The sequence below is a fragment of the Athene noctua genome, chromosome 28 (genome assembly GCF_965140245.1).
Source record: "Athene noctua chromosome 28, bAthNoc1.hap1.1, whole genome shotgun sequence".
Taxonomy (NCBI): domain Eukaryota; kingdom Metazoa; phylum Chordata; class Aves; order Strigiformes; family Strigidae; genus Athene; species Athene noctua.
This window is the reverse complement of record NC_134064.1, coordinates 4413835-4431890: the sequence shown is the minus strand read 5'-3', so window position 1 is coordinate 4431890 and position 18056 is coordinate 4413835. Positions and strand designations below refer to the sequence as shown.

The 18056-nt window shown below is 51.9% G+C and overlaps 1 protein-coding gene across 1 annotated transcript; it reads left to right on the top strand.

Moving 5' to 3' along the window:
* Positions 1–5395: 5395 nt before the first annotated feature.
* Positions 5396–17563, top strand: SLC25A37 (solute carrier family 25 member 37). Its single transcript, XM_074928476.1, has 4 exons — positions 5396–5605; positions 12673–12901; positions 14304–14360; positions 15509–17563. The coding sequence occupies exons 1-4, from the start codon at positions 5396–5398 to the stop codon at positions 16027–16029; spliced, it is 1017 nt and encodes a 338-aa protein (XP_074784577.1). The 3' UTR covers positions 16030–17563.
* Positions 17564–18056: the final 493 nt, after the last annotated feature.

Sequence of the window (18056 nt, the reverse complement as noted above, 5' to 3'; positions counted from 1 at the left end):
TTATTTGCTTGCATTGCGGCAGCAGGCTAGGACTGCTCGCCAGCTGCGGCCCCATTTGCAGAGCCCTCATCTCATCCTTTTTACTCACCATCTTTTAATCACGCAAAACCTTGCCCAGACGAAAGAAGTGGGGAAACCCATCAGAATTAAACGATTTGACCAAGGCCATGCGAGGAGTCGGTGGCAGAGCAGGATCATCCCCAGCTTTAAACACATCCCCTGAACGACAAGCCAGGGTTTTCTCCCTCCTTTCTGGATCTAATTTTGCTAAGTGCTAGAAACAAGGCCAAAAAAAAAAAAGAAGTCATGCCCAAACCTAGCAAACTCCATGGGATCCTTTCAGCCTCCTCTGCCCAGTGGCACCAGTCAATCCCAAAAGCACCACCAGCATGTGCTGCGCCTTTCCCATTGTTTCCCCAGGGCTTCAAACCAGAAAGGCAAGCTGATGAAAAAATTTGGTCCAGGAAGTAATACAAAAGGCAGGCTTAATTATACACATTGGATATTGCCTCTCCCTGTTCCATTAATCCATTGAGCTAGGTAATGGTAAATTAGGTCAGATTATGTGAACGCTGAAATAAAACCCACAGGCCAAATTCCTCGTATCCACACCTCCTTTGCCTCTGAGGTTGCATAAATGTTAATGGGCTCTGGACCTGTCTGCATTGCTTTGGTGGAGCTGCAGTGCTGAGTTTTCAGATTTCGGCCGTTTTGGCGTAGGAATAACCCTGCAGCATCATTAGGGCTCAATTCTCTCTAATTTATTTTGCATTCATGTTCATGGCCTTCATCTGCCATCAACCTAATACCCTGCGGTTGATCTGTTACGTATAAACCTGTTATACACACGCTGACTATGAAATGAATACCGTGGTGATTTGGAGAGCTGCTCTGGTGAATCAAGGCAAGGAGAGATGCTCTGGGTTTGTACCAGGGCAGGGATTAATGCTCTTGATTTTCCAGTACTAACCTACCGATCGGCATCTTGGTGTGCTCAGCAAAGGGCTTAAAACCAGGAGATGCCTTATGTTGATGTTCAAATAAGTAGATCAGTCCACCTCGAAGACAAAACAATACTGTTTGCTTCTTTTTATGGCGTTTGTTAATGTAGAGATAAAAAATAACTGCCATGCATCAGGTTTCCTAGAGGCTGATATTTCCCTGCCATTGTCTCTCCTCAGGAGCATCACAAAACGCAGCCGGGTGGGCAGGAAAACCCAGGCTGGTGTCAGAGAGACCCTTTTCCAGGGCATCTTCTGAGTCTGATGCTGCCTTTGACTTAAGGCCAGTTCTGGGGAGTGAGGTCAAGACTCACAGTTTAAAATTTATGTCGAGGCTTTGAACGTTTCTGAGCAGGGACAGGACTCACGGGGCTGGCGGTGGCCAAGTGCCGGTGTGTCGGGAAGGGGCTGCATGCTCACCATGTGGGATGGGAACTGGGGTGTGCTGGAGATTCCTGCATGAAAACCATCTTTCCTCCAGCGTAAGCATCTGGCACACAAGCTAGCAAAATAAAAATAAAAGGCTGTGGGGACATAAAGTTCAGGCTAGTTGCAAATAAGATTGCAAACATATGTCCTTAACGATATACATTTGCCCTGATCCTTTCTTCTAAAGTGAACCATAAACGGGTGTCTTTTCCTTGCCACAAATAAAAATACAGCTACCTGCTGCTAAACATCAAAATTAAAAAAAAAAAAAAAAGAGTCCTGTAATTTACTGCTACGTGGCATTGTGCTGCTGGAGGTGAAGTAGCGTTCCTCCTCCTCACCCCCAATTCAGCTCACCACGGCTCCGCACCGCTGCCAGCAGCCCCGTGATGGCAGAGACAGGTTGTGAAAAGGATAAAACCCACCCTAAAACACCACAGCGTTGCTCCGCTGTCAGAGAACTTGTAGATTTGGAAAGTGAAAAAAAAAAAAAAAATTTTTTTTAAAAATTATCCCGCTGGATCTTGTAGATAAGCTATAATTTTTGTGGTTTCTGGTGTCCGCCTCCCAGGAGGACACTCCTGCCTTATCGCCCTGGGTGCAGCCGTGGTGTCTGTGATAAGCAAACCCGGGTCCTCCCAGTCAGCTGCGGAGGGTCAGGCCTGGGGGCTGCTGCAGGCACCTTCTCGGGGCAGGGACTGAGGAAAGCCAGGAGCATTTCACTTCATTTTGCAGGTTGTTCCTCATTTCTCATGGTGTGCCTGGCAGCGTGTTCCACTTCTGCTGTGTAAAAGCTGTCCTAGGGTGCAGAAACCCCATAAAGAAGGTTACGGCCCAGTGAGGACTCAGATCTGATTCATCCCTTTATTGAGCTGCTCGCGGTGACGCAACGCGCCTGCAGATTGCGGCGCTGTATTTCGCGTCGACTTGTCGGTGTGTAAATGAGGGTGCCCCGTGCAGCCTGCAGCCAGAATGTGCTTTTAATAGCTTTGCCCTTTGCTGCTTCCCTGCCGTGATGGAGTCTGGGGCTCCTGGAGCACCTGAGGGACAACACTAACCCCAGGGGAGCTCCGGTACCCGGGCGGGATGCACCGAGCAGTGCTTGTGCCCTGGAAGGCAGCAAGGGAATCATTGCCCAAGACCAACCTGTTTCTAAGGAAGGTTTTGTAAATTGAGTTGAGTTCCCTCTGTTGATGGCCTGTGAGGGATGACTCTTATTTGCCAGGCAGGGATGGCAGGAAACCATCCAAGAGACACAGGCTGTTTCTTTTCCTGCCAGCGGGACATGTGACATGACAAAACCACAAGCCAGACCAGACTCTCTGCCCCATTTTCCCTGATGATGAATAATTCTGTGCCTTCTTCATGAACATGGGGAAAACCCTCAGTCCGTACCTCTCAGCTTTGGCACCTCTGGCCGCAGCAGCCCCGGGGTGGCCCCTGACACAGGGGGCACTGAGCAGGAGCAGAAAGGATTCCTTGTGTCAGTGCTCCTCAGGGTTAAAATATAACCTCTTCCTACCTAGAAACAGCACCGTATTTCAGACTGATTCATACTATTTCTTATCAGGGAGCAAGACCTAAGACCGTAGGGGAAAGGGCTTATTAAGGTAAGTGACACTGTACTTTCCCCACCCTCCTCTGCCCTGCCAAAAGCATTGGAGGGAGATTAGCTGCTGCTGACTGTTGTTCATGGAGTAGAAAACCTAAATAAACTGTGTGGAGAAATACTGGAAAGTGCCCCTCTTCGAGTTTTAACTCAGGCGTTTCCTTGAATTAAGCTGCTTTACAAGAAGGAAGTTCTTGTGCCCGGGTTTGATTTATGCCTTGCAGACACAGCTGCTCACCGGGGAGCACTGTCTGCTGGAATCACATGTATGCACATGGCTCTCCAGCTCCAAAATGTCATTTAAGCTGGAGAACATGGTGTCAGCACCATATATTTAGTTTAGTCTCTTTTGGAGGAAGCAAAACTGTGATAATCCAGTGGCTTCTGCCAGGGGGCAAGATGGGGGGAAAGGAAGGAGAGATTTAGCCGTTGCTGTGTCAAATTGTGTGTTTTTAAAGGCCTTTTTACAGCCTCTGCTTTGTACGGGTTTCAGGACAGTTGATGACACCTGGGCTTACGGGACAGTGTGATGGCTTGGACACACCAGGACAGTGGCCATGTCTCACCTCTGGCTCTCCCACCCCCTTTACGAGCGCTGCTCCAGGTGCAGAAGAAGCTGCCAGGTACCCAAAATCAATCAGGAGTGAGTCACGTGCGTGTGATGCTGTTCTGATTGTTATTTTGTCCAGCAGCACTGTGTTCCCACGGAGAACAGAGGCTTCCCAGCAGAAGGGAGGAGGACAGCAAGTGCCAGCACCAGGTGCCCCAGCTCTGCTCCACCACAGGTACCCGGATGGGAGGCGAAGACGAGAACAGATCAGGCTTTTCTCTCCTGGTGTTAATCATTTCACGGTTAACAAAAAACCCAAGCATTTCATTTTACTGCTTTTTGGGGTCCTCAGAGGATGGTTTTCTTACTTGCTTCCCAAGGCTCGAGCAGCAATAAATTGCTTTGTGTGATCACAGTGCTTGGTGAAAATGGTTAACCTTGATTTCAGCACATGCTACGCAACGGCACCTTCCCAGCAAGGTCAAATTCCAAATAATCCCTCAAGGAGGAATGAAATAAAGTCAGTGCTGTTCCTGGGGCTCTGGGCCACAAAGACTTTGCCTCCATCTCTTTCAAAGTGTCACATTTAATTGGTTTGGTCTCATTTCACGGCAGAATAAAGAGATCAAACAAAACACAGGGGAAGAGGAGCGTTTGGGGGTGCAGCGGTGCGGGGTGAGCTCCTTCCTCCCGCAGACAGCCCAGGGTTAACAGCTCTGCGGTGGAGCGGGGGGCGGCGGCGAGGTGGACGCTGTGGATTCCATCTTCCCAAAATGCCTTTGCAGGGAAGTTTGGGCAAAAAAAGCTTTCCTAAGCCTTCCCATGAGTTTTCTTCATCCCACGCCAAGGCTCAGGCCCGTGCAGGGGAGCTGAGGGCACCTGATCCTGCTGCCATGGCCCTGCCAGGCAGGGCGACAGGAGAGGGTGCAGGGGGCTGTGCGAGCCGAGGCACCCCCAAAACTAAGCACTATTACAGGCAACACCCCCCTGAGACAAAGCGGCAGCAGCGCGAGGCCTGAGCTGGCCCCGTGGCTCGCGTTTTGGGGAGCATTTGTGGCTTTTTGGGGACGGGCATTGCTTTGCTCCCCGCGCTGCCGCATTTTCCAGGAGAAATATCACTTTTGCTCGTGCCGTGCTCCAATTCCCACCTTCCCCTTCCCGGCCTCGCCCCACGGCACCCAGGGCTGGGTGCAGCCGGGGATGGGGGGGGGCACCTCGGGACACCCCCCCCCGCCCAAAGCTCCAGCAGCGCGGCCGTGCCCCACGCCGCGGTTCGCACCCCGAACTGCCGAGGGGGGCGGGAGGTGCCGCGGGGTGTCCCGGGGGGTGTTGGGGGGCTCGGTCACACGCGGGGTGGGGGTGCCTGCGCGGGGGCCGCGCTCACAAGCGGGGGAAGGAGGATGGGAAGCGGGACGGGGGGGGGGCACATTCTCTTCGCCCCCCGCCGCGGCCGGGGCCACCACTCGCCCGTCCGGCGCTCGCCGCTGCCCCCCCACCCCCGCCACCCTCAGCGCGCTGTCAGCCGGCCCGCCCCCACCGCCCAGAGCCAATCACACCCCTCCCCGCCTCACCGCTGCTCCTCGCCATTCGCCGTTAACACTGCCAATCTCCCTCCTGCGACGTTACGCGGCGGGCACGCCCCCTCCCGAGGCGGGCTCAGCGTCGCTCCGTGATTGGCGGGCGCGGGGCGGGGCGGGGCGGGGCGCGGGCGCGGCTTTAAAGCGGGGCCGGGGCGGCGCGCGAGCCCTGTGCGGACCCCCCCCGCGCCCCCCCCCCGCTCCCGCCTCCTCCGCCGTTACCGGGCGGATGGAGCTGAGCTGCGGAGTGGGGGGCAGCGCGGCGGCGCCCCCGGGGCCCGGCCCCCCGCCCGCCGCCGCCGCCCCCCCCGCGCCGCCCATGGAGGGCGAGGAGTACGAGAGCCTGCCCAGCGGCGCCTCGCTCGGCACCCACATGATGGCCGGGGCCGTGGCGGGCATCATGGAGCACACGGTCATGTACCCGGTGGACTCGGTCAAGGTGCGTGGCGGAGGGGGGCCGTGGGTTGGCCCCCCGGAACCCTCGGGGGCTGCCCCGGTGTGTGGCGGTGTCGGGGGGTGCGTGGGGGGGGGGCAAGTGGGGACGGGGTGTCGTGGGGAGAATGTGCGAGGGGTGTTGGGGTGCGCAGGGCTCCTGTTGAAGGGAGCAGGGTTGTACTGGGGTGTTGTGTGCTGGATGGGGGGGTGAGGAGCAGGGGGTGTCACCCCCAAGGTCTCCGATGGAAGCTGGAGCTGCGCACCCCCCCTGCCCGGAGCCGGCCCTGCAGCCCTTGGGGTGCCGTCCCGAGCACCCTCGGACCCGTCGAGCTTTGACACAACCCGCGGTGCCAAGGTGTGTGCGGGGCCTTGCCCCCTCCCGCTGCACCGCCCTGGTGCTGCTCCCCGGTCTGGGAGATGCCACCGCCGCCCTCCTGGCACGGGGCTGGAGCAGGAGCCCCCCCCCCCCCCTCCCCCACTCGGGGTGGGTTTTCTGGAATCCCACCAGGGAAAAGCTGGTGGGATGGGGTGATCCATCCCCCTACAGACCAGGATGGCTTCGAGCGGCGTGAACCTGACCTTCGGCGTCCCCCCAGCCTTGTGGGAGCCGTGGCTTTATCGTGGGTGGGGGCTTGCACGGCTGCGGATCTGCTGGGGGTGGTTGGGTGTCAGTGCAGAGGAGCCGCTCGAGGCCGGCGAGACCCTCGGTGCTGTCGGGTACGCACAGGGAGGGAAGACTTCAGGGGGGTAGGAAGTTTCACGAAGGGTATTTCCTCCCTCTCCTCTACCAGCATGCTGCTCTGGCAGCTTAAAAAAGAGAAAATAAAATTGCGAAAAGCCAAACTCCCTCCGTACTGTGTTGCCGGTGCTGACTCTCCATGGGAAGAGGCTGCAAGCTGATGCTCTAATTTCTTCTCTTTTCAATGCAGGGTTCCCTGAGAGAGTAGAAAGAGGAGAGGAAATGCCTTCACTTTGAGGCACTGGAGGTCTTGCCAGTGTGCAGCGATAAGCACTCAAAGGAAATATTCTGTGCTTTCCCTCTGGGTCTGTGCCAGCTGGACCGGGCTCAGAGGTTCGGGCTGCTCCGTGTCACGGGTCCGTGCCCACCCCGGTGCCTCCGTACCGGCTCCTTTCACAAACGAGCCTGGTGTTTTCTGCCAAGTCACAGTCAGAGCAGCCTGTCGTCACTCTGGACTTTATGGTGGTGTTTAAGAGGGCATTTCCTCTGCGGGGAAAAGGGAGAGGGAGAAAACGAAAGTTGTGCCTAGTTTCCCGGAGCGGGAGGCGCGTTGTAGGAAGTGTTGGTTGTGCTGGGCAGCAGATTCCCTGGTTGCTTCAGGGCCGGCAGCGCCTGTGCTGGGAGAGGGCTGGAGCAATGCCTTATGCTGGGAATAATCCAGCTCAGCAAACTGCCTCCAAGTGCTCAGAAGCTGATAAAATACTCCAGCTGTTGGCTGGCTGCGGGAGAACTCCGTTGGAGCTCAGACAAGGTCATCCCTGCGGGGTGGAGGCAGAGCGAAAATCCTGAGCTGCAGGGTTTGGGTGCTGCTCCTGCCATGGGTGCTTGCTGCTCCTTTGTGCCTGTTCTGTCCGTCTGTTTTTCCGCAGGAAAAGGTGAGAACTGAACCCAAAAGGGCCTTTTTTGTAACTGGAGTAACCAAACATTCATTAAGCTTGTAAGAGCAGCTGCATTTCACTTTACCAGGGAAAATGTGCCACCCTCCTCCTGCAGAAGAGCAGCAAAGCTCCTTCCTTACTCTCTCTCTCTGGATTATGGTTACTGGGAGCGGCATGGCTGAGCATGGCCCGTGGAGGAGGTGGGAGGTTGTGGATGCTGCAGAAAGAGGTGTTTCAGGTACCTGGCTGGATAGTGCTGTAAAGGAAATGTTTAGGTTTCAGCAAGTCATTTCCTCTGAAAGAGAAACTGAAAATGTTTTAATTTGGGGAATTGTTTGCTTCAGACACTTGCACAATTCCTGAGTTTGACGAGGTTGGGGTAGGGCAGGCTGTGATGCTGGTGCCCTGTTGAGGTGAGTCAAGGCGAGCAGTTGCCCTGTGGACCTCGGTGAAGGTCCTCGATATGCCTGTGAGACGGCTCAGAAAACACCCAGAGGTGCTGGTGGTGCTCGTGGTGTGACACACGCTGGGATGTGATGAGGGAGGGTGTCAATCCGTGATGCACGTGCCTGTGTGTGGCCTCCTACAGCACCTGCCAGTGATAACCGTGCTGCAGCTTCGGGCACTGCTGGGTGTACGTGTGTTTTGCAGCAGTGTTGCTGCTTCTTTAGAGGGGGAGAAGTGTTACAGGTTGTGTTTACCAGCTAAAGCTTCAGCGGGAAGCTTGTGATCATTGAGACTTGGTGTCTTTTCCTTCCCATCATTTTCCTTCTAATGGTAAAAACGCCCTTTACAGCCTGAACTGCGCATTGGCCTCTGTCTTACCCACTTAACCCTGTGGTTGTATTAAAACACTGGTGTGAACAGGCTTTTAGATGTGTGCTGATGGTGTTTCTCCTACTGCTTAGGCTTGTTTTATTTTGTAGCTGCTGAAAACACAGCTGTCCTGGCAAGCCTGATCAGTCTCCAAATTAATTTTAGAGATCAGCTTGTCAAGGACTTCTTGTGATGGCAGCAGAAGGGAGTTTATGGAGGACTTCCCTGGAGCCTCCTCCCACCTCTTGCTTAAGCCATTTGGTGGCATTTCTGCAAGGCTGCTGGAGCTGGTTTCCCAAGACAGGTAAAGTAACTGCCTTGGGGATGTGAAGAACAGTTGTTCTCACCTGGGAACTAATTCCTGATGTGAGACAGCTCAGGAACTGGAGATGTACTGGGCTTGAACTTCCCTTCCTTGCAGTGGGTGGTGGTTGCACTGATGACAAAGTCCTTGCTCCAGCCCTATGTTACTAACTCCTCCATGAAGACCTGAAGCACTCCTCACCAAGCACTGGTTTATGTAGACTTTGGGGTTAGGGATGCTTGCCTTGGCTTGGGTTTGGTGGTGGGAGGTTCTGCATCCACCCATCTCGACACAGGTCCAGGGGGAGCAGTTACTCGTGTTTCAGCTGATAGCGTTGGGGTGCTGGAAAGTCACGGCTAACCTGTTGGACTGACCCTGTGCTCCCCTCTCATGGGCCTTTGCAGACATGGGTGGGTACCACACCAAGCTGAGGAGCTGCTCTAGCTGAAAAACAGCCTAGCAAAAATAATAGGGAGTTTAGAGCTTGCTTGTGGGTCATGCCGTAGCGAAGCCTTCCCTGGCCAGCAAGATCTGACCCAGTCGCTGCATAAACGCTGCTTATTTCCTGGTAAAAGCATATTGTGTTCTCTGTGTCTTTTGTTAGCTGCAGAGAGACCAGTGTGGTTGTCTGTCACATGAACATGCAGGCTGAACTTTGAGAAAGCATGCTGTTGTTCACTTAAAAAAAAAAAGGTAAATTAGATCTGAGCTTGTTTGTACAGTGGCATGTCAAATCGGTGACCCTTTGCAAGAATATGCGAAACTAGAGACCTGAGTCTTGTTAGTAAAACAATTCTAGATAGAAAACTAGCCTGGACTATTCCTGTGCTCCAGGCAGCAGGAAGGCTGGGTCTGTAAAGACGGCGCTGGTCCACCAACATCAGGTAACCTGAGGAACCTGAAGCTGTGACTTTTGGTGTCGCTTCTTATGCCCAAGCTGAAACCAGGGCTACCAGGATGCTTGCGGTTGTCAATGCACTCTGGCCTTATGCAACAAGGATTAACCTAAGTAGGTGGAGAAGTATTTCTTGGCTGGTTTAACAGGGGGGTGAGGCTCCTGGAGGAGCTTGCTGGCTTCAAAGAGGTGGCAGGAGCTGGCCGCGGGTGAGGACTGCATAGCTCATAGCAAATGATCATTCTTCACACCACGATAAACTTATCCTGGACAAAACAGAGCTGAACTTGTTTTCAGCTCTCTGCCTCTTGCAGCAGCCACGCAGGAGATCTTGGGTTTGGTTACACCTTGGGCTGTTTGTCCTGTTTGTGTCCACAGCTTTAATGAAAGGTCCAAGCCTGCAGACCTGGCTGTGCTGGTGATGATGAAACTGCAGTGTGCACGGGTTAGGGGGGTACAACATACACTTATCGCCCGCTCTGGGGTACATGTGAGCTTTTGAATGTCTCTAGAGTGGGCCAGGTGATCATCAGAAAAAGAAACGTTGATATTTAATCATTCTCTTGTGAAAGCAACTGGATCCTCAGTAAGGGTGGAGGTACTCGAGGTTAGTTCTCAAGAGTGCAGCACCACATGCACATGCCAGGCTGACAGTTTATTGCTCTACAGGAGCACTTATCCCTGATTACCTTTCTGATGAGATGACACTGCTTGTGCGCTTAAATTATTCCGGCTGCTGCTTCGAAGGCATCCCAGCAATAGACTGGGCTGAGATCGAGATTTGGGGGTCAGTTCTGGAGTCTGAAGCAATGCCTTCAAGTTAAAACTAGCAGAGAAAAAAAAAAAAAAAAAACCCAGCACAAAACCACCAAACCAAAACCCCAGCTGGATGCTACCAGCCCGGCAGCGGTGGGTTGTGCTGAGTCATGCTGATGGTGGAGCTGCTGCTGGGATTTTCTCCAGGGCATCGTGAAATCCAGCCCCTCCCGATGAGCATCTGTGGGACAGGAAGGTGCAGAGACCCTTATGCCTGCTCAGCGAGGGCTGAGAGCCGCATTTCAAACCTGTTTTTATATTCCAAGATAATTCAGTGCAGTTGCTGCCTTAACAGGAGGATTTTTTTTCTGAGCCTTTGGGTTCATTTCCAGTGCTGTTCATAGGTTACATTGCATTTAGTGCTCTGAAACACGAAGTTTTGCTTGAGGCCACCAGATTCCCTGTTGTAGGGTGATGTCTTGTCATGACCACCAGCCAGTGCTTCAATGTCTGAAATTCAGCTAGCCTCTGAACTAAGTCACTCTGCAATTGTAATTCCTGTGCAAATTTTTTTTAGAACATTTACGTGCAGAAATTTGTTTGACTTAGCCTCATGTATCGGTTTGCTTTCATAGCTTGGTTTTATTATCCTGGGTTAAAGTCCTGAATTCAGCTCTGATCTCTTCCTTGGTCTCAGGAAATGTATGTGAAAGTTTCCTGTAACTAGAGCGGTTTTGGGAATCAAAGGTCCAAACCTGAAACACTTTGTTTGGCTTCATCTTGCCTGAAAGCTCAGCTGTAGTATTGCCTCCTGGCTAATTACTGAAGTGAATTGATAAGCTTGGAGGGATGTGTCCTAGGAGGAGGTGGGGAGGTGGCATCGGCAGCCCTTGCTCTTTCAAGGGCTCTTGAGTCTCTGCCAAGGACTGAGCCACTCGTGTTGCTTTGCCTGCAAGGGCAGTGCCGGTGTCTGCGTGTTGCCAGATCGTTTGGGGGAAACTGTTCTGAAGATGGGGTGTCCCAGGGGACAGGCTGAGGCATTCCTTCCTGTCAAACACGGATGACCTCTGAATTTGAGTTGTCAAGCTTCTCCAGTTTGATGGAGCCTGTTGCAGGTTGCTAAACACCCGTCTCCTGTGGCTGTGCCCTTCCTCGGGATCCTTCTGAGTTTGTGTTCCGAGGCATGAGGCCACCACTGAAGGCTGTACCCCTTCGGACTGGTTTTGGTGTGATGGGGTGTATCAGCTTGTTGCAGACCGGCAGGACTTGTGGGCTGCTCAGCAGGAGCGGCAGAGAGCCCTTTGCATCTCGATTTGCTTGGCCCTGCTGGGATGGTTGTAGGGGTTTAAGCTTTGCCAGTGTCTCCCCTGTTGCTGGTGGGAGGTGGCTGGGGTCTGTGCCCTGCAAACACCCAGCACAGGTTGGCATCGTCCTTGCAAGGGCTTTGAGCATTGCTGGTGTGTGATGGCATCAGTCTGCAGAAGCCTGAAACAACCTGGAAGTGGCATCACTTCAAGCACTGAAGCGTTTGAAGGTTTACTCTGGGCTGGAATCATGAAGGGGTGGCTCAAGGCAATTCCAGATCAATGATTATGTAGTTCTCGGTACTTTCATAAAAGGCTCCTTCTGTCATACACGTGTGACTGTCATATTGTTTCCAGCAGAAACTCAATATCGAATCTCTTCCCGAACAAAATTTTTCTTCTGTTTCACTTTTTTATTTAAAAATAACGATACAGAATCCTGGGGAATCTTTTTACGAACTATGAATCTGGAGTATTCTATCAGGATATTTATAGCCATGTCCATAAGCATGGTGATTATTCACCCTTATCTTATACTATTTGGTTGGACTAGATGATCTTCAGGGTCTTTTCCAACCTAGATGTTTCCATGATATTTCAGAAGCTACAATAAGTCATTTTTTCCCATGGTGCGTAATTGATGGCAGTGAGTTTAATAGGATGCTTTGGATGCCAGAAGCTTAGCCAGCTCCAAAAATCTGTGAAAGAAAAACCCATCAAGGACGGTGGAACAAAGACACAGGTGAAACCTCCAGGCTCAGGGCAGCAGGAGCTGGGAGGGAGATGGGCTGAGGATGGGGGGCAGTCACCACCCGGGTCTTCCTGTGCAGGAGAGCAGGGTGGCCTTTACCTACTGCTCCTTCTACGGGGGGGGTTTACTGTGGGTACCCCATTTTCTCAGCTCGCCCTTCTAGGAAACCCATTTCCCAATCGAGCGGACTGACGCTTCATGCCAAGTGTCACAAGCAGCTGAGCAACTGCAGGAGAAACAAGCTGGGGCAGAGAGCCGGGAGTGTTGTAAGCAGGAGGCAATTAAACACCTAACTGTATTTCTTCACTGAGTCTTTTGAACGACTGTGCTAGCTTAATTCCCTGTACTTTCAATGCATAAACAAGAGCAGAGGTTACACTTCCCTCCGCCGAGCGCTTGTCTGAGCAGCCCCGTAACGTTTTGGTGTTGCAATGGGAGCACAGACTTAATCTTACTGGTCTGGCAGGCGAAGCGTGGGTAAATAGTGCCATGGCCCCGGCGTGGGTGCAACCAGGGACTTAATTATTGCCCCTTTTAATAATCTTGGAAGTCTTGTAGCTCTTTGACTCGTGCTTGTTGCATTAGAGACGAGTAACTGAGGCTTCTCCCTTTGTGTGCTTTGTTGCAGACAAGGATGCAGAGCTTGCAGCCGGACCCCAAAGCCCAGTACAGGAGCGTGTACGAAGCTCTGAAGAAGATTGTCCTTACAGAGGGTTTCTGGAGACCTTTACGTGGGATTAATGTCACCATGCTGGGGGCTGGCCCTGCCCACGCAATGTATTTTGCCTGCTATGAAAAAATGAAAAAGTCTCTCAGTGATACTATCCAGCATGGAGGAAACAGCCACTTGGCCAATGGTATTTTTGGGGTTTGCACGCAAAAAAAACCCAAACCACTTGCAGTTAGCAGCGTGTGCCTTGCTTTGTGCACTTGGCCTGGCATCCTTCGCCCTGCCCTGCTCCTGGAGGAGCTGCTTTAGGCACCTGCATTCGGGCTGCCGCTGTAAATATCCGACTGGAGGCATGTGGGATGCAAATGTAACCTCAGGCTTGCCTGTCTCAGCACCCTCGGGGGAAGTTGGGTGGGCAGGTGCTTTGTGCTGGTCACCATGCTGCACTGGAACCTGTGCCCTGTCTTAGGACTAGTTAGAGGCTAGAGATGTCTGGCTGCAGAGTAGAGAAGCCCTTTTTGGCATTGTTGTGCACCCTCCAAGGTGATTTCTGCACTATTTAATCTCAAATTATTCTAGCCCAGGTAAAAGGTACATTGGACAAGAGGTGTTAAGATGCAGTGGCAGGCTCTTTCTGGTTTTATGTTGAAGGCATCATCTAAACCTCTTGAGGTTTGAAGTACAAGTTGTTCCAGATGTTGGAGCTCCAGCATGGTAAAGCGCATTCTGTGTGCTCACCCCTGTTAAAGATTTTTTGCTTCTACCAGGAAAGCTTTTGCTTTTAGGTCCAGTAATACCACTGTAACAGCAGAAACTCTCTAACTGAGCAGCCAGGGGTGTTACAAAAGGGTTTGTGCTGAAGACATTTCTGCCTGGTCCTTGAGGTGATGTGGTGGTAGGAATCTGCCATGGCAGTTACTTAACCAACTCAGTTAAGGGTATATAATATCCTGGCTTGATGCTTTTTGCTAGTAATACACTTCCTGTGTTTGCCTTTCAAGTAGCTACAGGCTTTCAGTACCAGTGGGAGAACCAAAGCTCTGTGTTAATGAGAAATGACCAGAAGTCATTTGGGCAAGAGAGAATTTGAGATGGAAACCTACATCAAAGGAGAAGGTGTGGCTGGAGAGGCCCATCCTAGAGCCAACTGCAGATCATTAATAGCTGGCTGGATGTTTGCAGAATCCGTGCCATTAGTGTTTAAAACGAGACTGAGTAAATGGATGAAAATGCCTAATTATGGATGTGCTGAGCCAGTTCTAAACATTGCTCATCTCTGTGTGGCGTGGGCTGGGCGAAGCCAGCGGTGTCTTAAACAAAACCTTGGGTTGTAGGGAATAGCGAAGGTGGTGGCTGCGGTCTGCTGAGCGGATCCTGGTTTCTGTCAGGCTGTTCTGGGTGGGTTTTTCTGCACTGGGAATGAGTTGCGTTGCTGGGCTGCAGCTCCCCAGGCAGCTGTACCTGGGTGCTTGGGGGGCTGCAGGCTGCCTGCGCCACCGGCTGCTGCCTCCGCCGTGGCAGTGCCTGAGCGAGCTCCTGGCTTCTGAATCTTTATTTTCTTTCCTGAAGGATGCTCTTGTGTTTTGCAGGTATAGCTGGGAGCGTGGCCACGCTACTCCACGACGCGGTGATGAATCCAGCTGAAGGTAACACCCTGTGCTGCTGGGGGAAGTGCTGCGCCCCGTTAGCCTGGGAAGGCACCAAGGACACCCTGTGCCATCTCAGCAGCCGATGCCCTTTGCTTTAGTGACTCTGCTCAGCTTTCATGAGCTCAGACAGGCCAGTGGAAAGGCATAAATTCTGCCTGCCTGTTTTCTCTTGCTTGCCAAGGGGTTGCACAGCATCTGTGTGACTCTCCAGGAAAACGTGTCACCTCGATGCTCTGCTAGTGCATCTTTGCTGAAGCGGCTTCCCTAAAACTTTGGGCCACCCAAACAAAACTGAACTTAGTCATGTTGTTAGACAAGTGCAGCAGCTGGTGGCACCATTGTGTGGCCCTCCCGGGTAGGTAGAGCCTGGCATTAAGAGGACTGACAGCAAAATGCAGCTAAAATGAAGACAATTATCTGGAGTGGCAGCTGTTCACTGTTTCTGTATTGCACTTCTGAGTTGGCCCAAAGACTTTTTTTTCTGAAGGAAAAAATGTCTCTAGTGTTTCAAATCCTTTTAATCATATCCTGATTAAATGAATTGGATTTAATTGGCCTTTTAAGTCAATGGAAATTGTTATATTCAGGGCTGGGGACTGTAGGTGGGGTGTGTTGCACTTCCCAGGTGATGTACAGTTATTTAATCACCTTTCTGCCCTTGTCCTCTTGGCATGTCAGGATTTCCACACAGCAGCTCCCCATCCTTACAGATGCACCTGTGGGTCCTTATCAGTCTGGTTTAATGCCTTTAGAACTAGGACTAAAGGTTCGTTAATTAAGCTTGAGGAGAGGAGTGGTTTAGCCCATGGAAGTGGAGGGCTGTTGGACCAAGGCTGAGCTCTAACCTGCTTGCCTCGCTTGTGACATTGAGTTTTTGGGGGACACTGGGCAGGTTGTGCTGCCTTTTGGTAAAAGCCTGTCGATAAACTCATCACTACAGAAACATCCATTTTATGTCGTAGCAGTTTGGACTTGGAAGGAGAGGTTGGCTGTGGGTGGTTGGGTCTGGGAGCAGAGTTTGGTCTGGGTGTTGTGACGACCAGGAAAGGTGTGTCTTAGCTAATAAGCTGTTGTATCCCCCTGTGTCTGTCCTGCCTGGTGCTGCCTGCCCTGCCTTCACCCCCTGCGGCCATCACCCGGACCAGTGGTGAAACAGCGGATGCAGATGTTCAACTCCCCCTACAAGTCCGTCCTGGCGTGCGTAAGGACAGTGCAGAAGACGGAGGGGTTCGGTGCCTTCTACCGCAGCTACACCACCCAGCTCACCATGAACGTCCCCTTCCAGGCCATTCACTTCATCACCTACGAATTCATGCAGGAGCAGATCAACCCACGCCGGGAGTATAACCCCCGCTCCCACATCGTCTCCGGCGCCGTCGCAGGGGCCGTGGCGGCTGCCGCCACCACGCCTCTGGATGTCTGCAAGACCCTGCTCAACACCCAAGAGAACATGGCCCTGAGCTCCGTGAACATCAGCGGGCACCTCTCGGGCATGATGAACGCCTTCAAGACTGTCTATCAGCTGGGGGGCATCTCGGGGTATTTCAGAGGGGTGCAGGCACGTGTCATCTACCAGATGCCTTCTACAGCCATCGCCTGGTCGGTGTATGAATTCTTCAAGTACTTTCTCACAAAGCACAAGCTGGAAAAAAGAACGTCCTTGTGAAGGACTTCCCGAGAGTGAATGCAAGGCTCCGTGTCCCCTCTGTGCGTGTCTGTGTGTGCCTGTGCCAGCTCTGGGTCTGTGCTAAGGAACGAGCCAGGTTTCTGGTGGGTTCACAGCTGACGTCCATTTCTCCCTCTGCAGGGATTAAAGTGGTCCTCAGTCACGTGTTCCCCTCCTTGCTTAAACAGTGACATAGTTTATAAAGACTTATAATAATATATATATTTAATAACTTTATTTTGGAGAAGTGAAATGGCTAACTGATATTTTTCTCTGAATAAGTTTGAAGATGTAGTTTACTCCTCACCAGAAGGCTTAGGTTATGCAGCCTAGGCTGGGTTTTTTTTTTTACATCAAAGAAGCGAAATATCCTATCACAGAACTTACTTTTTTTATAAATATAAAATAGATGGATAATGTTTATCCTTTATTTTTCTATGTAGGCATTTGGGTTGTTTTTAAATATTATTACAGCTAGATGCTAAGCTGTTTAAAAAGGGCTAAATTCTTCCATCCTGTGTAAGGAAGACACAAAAGCATTTATTTTTATAGCCAGATTGGCTTTAATTATACAGCATTTAGCCCCCGAGTGGTGACCCGGATTCTCATGTGGGTGTCAAGGTACTTGGTAACCCCTTGAGACTTGCTGGGATGGGGGGAGAAGGAATAGTGACACCACTTTGGGAAACTGTAGGACACCAAGGAAGGGCACCCCAAAATACCTGGTCACTTTGTGAGGGAGAGGGGGAAACTTATCAAGGCCATTTTTTTTTTTTTTACAAGGAGACTCTTAAGATAAAAAAAGTAGATTTTAAAGAATAGTATTTTTTTTTTTGCAAACACTTTTTTAAAAGGTACATTTCTATGGTGTGTGATAGCTGAACAGCTTTCATCCTCCCTTAATTTATTCATACTTCTTCACTAGGGCCCTGATCCCACTTACAGGAGCGACTGTGCACATCTCGATAGCTGGTGGGATCGAAGTGGGGTGCACAGATTTTTCTCTGCTCCCCGAGGGGGGGACCAGAGCTTCTGTTTACAGTTTGGCTACTGAGTCGCAAGGGTCTCATCCTGGCAGCACCAAACCAGCAGCAGGCAGTGAAAGTCTTCCCTGCAGAACCGAAGCCACCTCCCGGCCTGTGTTTGACAATAAGCTGCTGCTCATCTCTGTTGGGGAGGAAAAAAAAAAAAAATGTAGAGAGGTTCCTTGTGCCTTGGGATTGGTTTTACTGCTGCGGGATGCTGAGCTTTGTGGTGGCCAGCGAAGCTGTGCCTGCTTGGGGAGAGTGGGGGCCTTGTGTGTGCCCTGCTCCTCCTGGGAACAGCCTGCAGAATACAGGGTGTTCATCACTTACTTGGGTGATCAGTAGCTAATGAGGGGTTTTAGGGGCCTGGATGTGTAAATATAAGTTACAGGACACCAACTGGCAAATCTCCATCCTCTCTGGAACCTGCCCTGCCAGCAGCAGCCGATGTCTCGAGCTGGCACGGTCTCCTTACGGTGCAGCTTGTGGAGATGTGGCTTCAGCTTGTTGTCAGCCCTTGGGGGGGGGGGTGGGGGGGTGTCTGTGGGGGAGCCACGATGCGAGGGGCAGCTTTTGGGCTGGCACGTGTCACTGGAGGTGTCCTGTCAGCCAGGCACGTGGCGTAGGATGACACTAAGCAGAGCTGATCCTTCCCCTCCGTTACTGGGGGAAGGTGAATCAAAGAGCCCCTCTCTGGGCAGTGTTGCTTGTGCCTTGTGTAAATGAACCTTGCACCACTGGTAATGGTGAAATGAGCTTCTTGATGCCTTTTTGTCATTTAAACTGAACAAATCACTGTGTCAAACGCACCCTGTGTCTTAAAGGGTAAAAATTGTAACCTCAAGGCCAAAGGTCTCAGTGGTGCAGCTGGAGAAAGCACCCAGCGCTCTGCACGCAGAGATCCTCGAGGCTGGAGGTCTTTGAGCTCTCTGTTGGGCTTGGATTTTTATTTTTTTTTTCTATTGACTTGAGAAACTGGAGAGTTGCTAACAGGAACTGCAC

Excerpts from the sequence above, each read along its gene's own strand:
- SLC25A37 (XM_074928476.1), top strand. The coding sequence starts at position 5,396 with ATGGAGCTGAGCTGCGGAGTGGGGGGCAGCGCGGCGGCGCCCCCGGGG. Across the intron at positions 5,606-12,672 it reads ACCCGGTGGACTCGGTCAAG|ACAAGGATGCAGAGCTTGCA; the intron begins GTGCGTGGCGGA and ends GCTTTGTTGCAG. Across the intron at positions 14,361-15,508 it reads GGTGATGAATCCAGCTGAAG|TGGTGAAACAGCGGATGCAG; the intron begins GTAACACCCTGT and ends CACCCGGACCAG.